Source organism: Schistocerca serialis, chromosome 1 (assembly GCF_023864345.2).
Source record: "Schistocerca serialis cubense isolate TAMUIC-IGC-003099 chromosome 1, iqSchSeri2.2, whole genome shotgun sequence".
In the NCBI taxonomy this organism is placed as follows: domain Eukaryota; kingdom Metazoa; phylum Arthropoda; class Insecta; order Orthoptera; family Acrididae; genus Schistocerca; species Schistocerca serialis.
The window spans coordinates 308,037,898-308,043,897 of record NC_064638.1 but is presented as its reverse complement, the minus strand read 5'-3'; the positions used below and the strand labels follow the sequence as shown (position 1 = coordinate 308,043,897).

Sequence of the window (6,000 nt, the reverse complement as noted above, 5' to 3'; positions counted from 1 at the left end):
AAGATATACGAATGTTTTAGTTGGACCACTTTTTTCGCTTTGTGATAGATGGCGCTGTAATAGTCACAAACATATGGCTCACAATTTTAGACGAACAGTTGGTAACAGGCAGGTTTTTTTAAATTAAAATACAGAACGTCAGTATGTTTGAACATTTTATTTCAGTTGTTCCAGTGTGATACATGTACCTTTGTGAACTTATTGTTTCTGAGGACGCATGCTGTTACAGTGTGATTACCTGTAAATACCACATTAATGCAATAAATGCTCACACTGATTTCCGTCAACCTCAATGCATTTGGCAATACATGTAATGACATTCCTCTCAACAGCAAGTAGTTCACCTTCCGTAATGTTCGCACATGTATTGACGATGCACTGATGCATGTTGTCAGGCGTAGTTGGTGGATCATGATAGGAAATATCCTTCAACTTACCCCACAGAAAGAAATCCGAGGGTGTCAGATCCGGTGAACATGCGGGCCATGGTATGGTGCTTCGATGACCAACCCACCTGTCATGAAATATGCTATTCAGTACCGCTTCAACCGCACGCGAGTTATGTGCCGGACATCCATCATGTTGGAAGTATGTCGCCATTCTGTCATGCAGTGAAACATCTTGTAGTAACATCGCTAGAACATTACGTAGGAAATCATCATACATTGCACCATTTAGATTGCCATCGATAAAATGGGGGCCAGTTATCCTTCCTCCCATAATGCCACACCATACATTAACCCGCCAAGGTCGCTGATGTTCCACTTGTCGCAGCCATCGTGGATTTTCCGTTGCCCAATAGTGCATATTATGCCGGTTTGCATTACCGCTGTTGGTGAATGACGCTTCGTCGCTAAATACAATGCGTGCAAAAAATCTGTGGTCGTCCCATAATTTCTCTTGTGCCCAGTCTCAGAACTGTACACGGCGTTCAAAGTCGTCGCCATGCAATTCCTGGTGCATAGAAATATGGTACGGGTGCTATCGATGTTGATGTAGCATTCTCAACACCAACATTTTTGAGATTGCCGATTCTCGCGCAATTTATCTACTACTGATGTGCGGAATAGCCGCGACAGCAGCTAAAACACCTACTTGGGCATCTTCATTTGTTGCAGGTCGTGGTTGACGTTTCGCATGTGGCTCAACGCTTCCTGTTTCCTTAAATAACGTAACTATCCGGCGAACGGTCTGGACACTTGGATGATGTCGTCCAGGATACCGAGCAGCATACACAGCACACGCCCGTTGGGCATTTTGATCACAATAGCCATACATCAACACGATATCGACGTTTTCCGCAATTGGTAATCAGTCCATTTTAACACAGGTGATGTATCACGAAGCAAATACCGTCCGCACTGGCGGAATGTTACTTGATACCAAGTACTTATACATTTGTGACTATTACAGCGCCATCTATCACAAAGCGAAAAAAGTAATCCAACTAAAACATTCATATTTCATTACGTACTACACGAATATGTAATAAAAATGGGGGTTCCTATTTTAAAAAACGCAGTTGATATCCGTTTGACCTATGGCAGCGCCATCTAGCGGGCCAAACATAGCGCCATCTGGTTTCCCCCTTCAAGCTAGACGAGTCTCGTTCTTCGTAGTTCTTTCGTTTGATGCTTATTTCGTGAGATATTTGGCCCGGTCAATATCAATGGACCACCCTGTATAGCGAGATGAATGTGCTGCCGATGTTAAGCGCCCCACAAGATGAAACGCGCGAAGCTCGCCACTGCAGAGACTTTGCGGATGCACTATATGAAAATATATACAGGAGCTTACATGAGAATAAAAGAAGATCTAATGTAAAACAGCTTCGTTTCAGTTCACTTACCTCTTTACTTATTGTGTTGGTATAAACTGTGCCAAGAAAACTGTCCATTACTTCCCATGAGAGCTATATGCTTTTGTAAACTTCATCTTCCGATGCCCCTCAACTGATTGACTGTTTCGTCTTTTTTTGATACAGACGATACATCGAAGATAAGGATTTTTTTCTTTTCACGTCATCAATGAAGTAATCAGTGTTAGAGTTGTTTTGGAATTTGTTTCAGTGCATCAGCATTGACATTTCTGTTTTAATTGTAGCTTGAAGCTATATTCCGTGAATGATTATGTTGTTGATATTGTTCCAAAATTTCCAGAACTTGAGGATCACTCTATTGCTCCCATTGACACATTAAAAAAAATACGACGAAGAACAAGTGAACGACAGTTATGTGTTAGAGACGAAGAACGAGAGAACAAAAACTCAGACGACGCAGACAGAAAACATCACTAGCACCAATGTATGGCCGGCTTATCGATATTGGCTCAAAGTCCTTCGATGTTTGGTCGAAATACCGACAAGTAACGGAGTCTTACCATCATTGTCGTCAACGTTAGTTGTAATGCTACTTCATCGACCCCCTTATTGGATCAACTCTGTGACGCCAATGTTGGCCCCAATGTGTGGACCCAGACTTACAGGGCATTGTCCCTAGTCACCTAACAATTCCAGCTTAATGCCACAGCTAGAGTGTACATTAGACTGCGTTAATAAGTTGAATAAAGAAAAATAAGTAACAGCCCTTATTTTTGGTGGTCTCTATTGTTAAAGAGTGTTATTGGAAAACAGAGAGGTCGCTGGATCGAATTCCGTTCGTACTGCGGACATATGTCATTTTAACCCTGATTCATATGTGAAATGGTGTGACGATTTTTCAGAAACGATACGTGTTTCGGATTTCACGTTATAAAGGATATTTTTATACGGATCTCTCAAAACAGGATTTCGTAAACCGATTCCCCAATACCACTTCTGGTTGGTCATATAAAGCCTCCAAAATCAATTCCGGAAATGAATTTGTAATTTCGCAGGACGCTCTGATATTCTAAAAGAGTTAGATGGAAATATAAACCGAAAAAAATTATTTATTATGTATGCAGTTAATACAGTCCTTCGTTGTTATTTGCTGAAGTGTTTTGTAAAATTATGTGCTAATGTCTACAACGACTATGGATGATCACTCTTCAATAAAAGGGACTGGTTTATCTACAATCTTAACATTTTCTGATATTTTAAATTTAGACGCATTTTAATGTACGAATTTATTGTTAATTACGTAGTTCGCACACTAGAGGGAAAAAATAGATAGTAGTACACGTCGTAGCACGATCATGGCTGCGCATTCCACATATTTTCCTTGAAAGCTTTGATTGTATCGTCTTCGTGAAGCGTCTGCTGAAGTTGTGCTTTGCTAGCAAGTAGCAAGCATGGCTGCTGTGTTTATGGCAAGAAAATATTTTGAATCTGTTATAAGATTTTCTGACCGAGAATCTGTTCCCTGAATTGACGTCTGTACAAAAACCAAGCAGAATGGTGAGATACAAGCGAGTATTCGTTTGAAATAATTGCTGTATTGCTGTGAAGAAGCTAAACATGTAATCACCTGTAATTACGCAGTGAATATTGTTAGTAAACAGTACAATATTTTTTAAACAAAGTGTCGCCCGATGTGTTCCGTAAATGACATATGTATGCGAGTGACAGAAATTATTTCTTTCAGTCAGACGCTCACCGCAATGAGAGATCATCTTCAGGAAGTACTACAGGATCGACAGCTTCTGCAGGGGGGAGTAACCCATCAGGAGCAGGACAGGGTGGTGCCAGCGAGGAGAGTGAGGAGCAGGAAGAACCTTCTTCTTCTAGCCTCACGAACAACAATGATGAGGTACTTATTTTCATGTCAAATATGATCTGTTCTTAATTTACAGTATTTATGATTATGAAGACAATATGGAGTAATTTCGTGTAATAGATGATCGTTCCACCAGGTTAGTGAGAATTTAGTACAACTCTCATAGCGCATTTGTCAATATGTGGAAACTTATTACAAATACATAATGAATGTGGCACACAAATATGCAGCACGTAAATTGTTGCTACATTTCATGTTTTATTAACCTGAAGAGAGAGAGAGAGAGAGAGAGAGAGAGTGTGTGTGTGTGTGTGTGTGTGTGTGTGTGTGTGTGTGTGTGTGTGTGTGTGTGTGACCTTTACTCACAGCATGGCTGCAGTAACAGCAGCTGTACAGTTATATACTCGATACATTGAAACCCTTCTTTGTAACATGAAGTATTGAGTTTCCCTTGCATGATTGTAAGAATCTTATAATTCTTCCGCACTTGTTTTTAACTTGTTAAAGTCTGCTTAATAACATGAGGTTGCCATATACAGAAACAAATCACACACAAAAATTAATGTGGATTAGTTACATTATTGGCTCCCAGCATCTGACAGTGATAATTGCTTCCTGCGGTGCTGAGTGACACAGCACTTGTGAATGGAACAGAAAGTACAAACGAGCAGTTTGATTGTTGGTGTGTTAGCTGTCCTATTAAAAACTAGCTGTTAACCACTTTGACATATTTATCCACATGTCAGTGTGTAATGTGTGCTGAAATGCCCCCCCCCCCCCCCCCCACACTTCCTAGTGCCAAAAGCTTCGTTTATTTTTAATGGATAATGGACTATTCCAGAACAAAGAAATATGTTTAATAGAAAAGAGGCTTTGTTGTGATCAGAATAAGGCAATAAACTTTACTTAGCTTATGTACTACGCCGCATGTGAAGCATGGACCTTACCATTGGTGGGATGGTTTGCGGACCTCGACAATATTATCTGTTGAGAGGCCAGACAGAGGTATGGTTCCTGAAGAGAGGAGGCAGTGTTTTTAGTAGTTGCAAGGGTAGCAGTCTGGATGATTGACTGATCTGGCCTTGTAACTTCAGCCAAAATGGCTTTGCTGTGCTGGTAATGTGAACAGCTAAAAGCAAGGGGAAACTGCAACCATAACGTTTCCCAAGAACATGTAGCTCTACTTCATGGTTAAATGATGGTGGAATCCTCGTGGGGAAAATATTCCATACATAAAATAGTCCTCCAATTGGATCTCCTGGTGGGGACTACTCAGGTGGGTGTCATAATTGGGAGAAACAAAACTGGCATTCTACGGATTGGAGTGTGAAATGTTAGATCCCTTAATCGGGCAGTAGGTTAGAAAGTTTAAAAAGGGGGGTAGGTTGAAGTTAGATATAATGGGAATTAGTGAATTTCAGTGGTAGGAGAAACAGATATTATGGTCAGGTGAACACGGGGCTATAAATACAAAATCAAATAGGGATCATGGAGGTGTAGGTTATGCCAACTAGCTACGCATATGATGAAGAGATTGAAGAAATATATGATGAGATAAAAGAAATTATTCAGATAATTAAAGGAGATGAAAATTTAATTATGGTGGGGAACTGGAATTCAGTAATAGGAAGAGAAGAAAAAAATAGTAGGTGAATATGGACTAAGGGGAAGGAATGAAAGAGGGAGTCACCTGATAGAATTTTGCAGAGAGCATAATTTAATCATAACTAACACTTGGTTTAAGACTCATGAAAGACAGTTGTATACATGAGAGAGACTTGTAGGCATTGGAAGGTTTCAAATTGATTGTATATGGTAAGACAGAGATTTTGGAGCCATATTTTAAATTGTAACACATTTCCAGCAGCAGGTGTGGTCTCTGACCCCAGTTTATTGATCATAGATTGTAGATTAAAACTGAAGAAATTGGAAAAAGATAGGAAATTAAGGAGACAGGACCAGAGGTTGTTGAGTTTCAGAGGGAGCATTATAGAATGGCTGACTAGAACGGGGTATAGGAATACAGTAGGAAGTGAAGGGGTCACTTTAAGAGATGAAATACTGAAGGCAGCAGAGGAGAAAATTTAAAAATGCAGCAAATGAAGCAGGCAAAAGGGAATACAAATATTTAAAAATGAAATTGACAGAAGTGCAAAATTACTCAGCAGGAATGGCTAAATGGCAAATCTAAGAATATAGAAGCATGTTTCACTAGGGGAAAAATAGATGCCATCTACAGGAATATTAGAGAGGCCTTTGGGGAAAATAAAAGTAGGTGTATGAATATCAAGAGCTCATTTGGTAA

General features: G+C 39.9%; 1 protein-coding gene across 1 annotated transcript in view; it reads left to right on the top strand.

Annotated features, from left to right (window-relative positions):
* Nucleotides 1-3,211: 3,211 nt before the first annotated feature.
* LOC126469251 (F-box only protein 9) overlaps nt 3,212-6,000 on the top strand; it is an 83,861-nt gene continuing 81,072 nt past the window's right edge. Inside the window, exons 1-2 of the mRNA XM_050096617.1 lie at nt 3,212-3,376; nt 3,564-3,728. Of these exons, the coding sequence (XP_049952574.1) occupies nt 3,374-3,376; nt 3,564-3,728 (168 nt within the window). The 5' untranslated portion in view covers nt 3,212-3,373. The remainder of the gene's footprint in view (nt 3,377-3,563; nt 3,729-6,000) is intronic.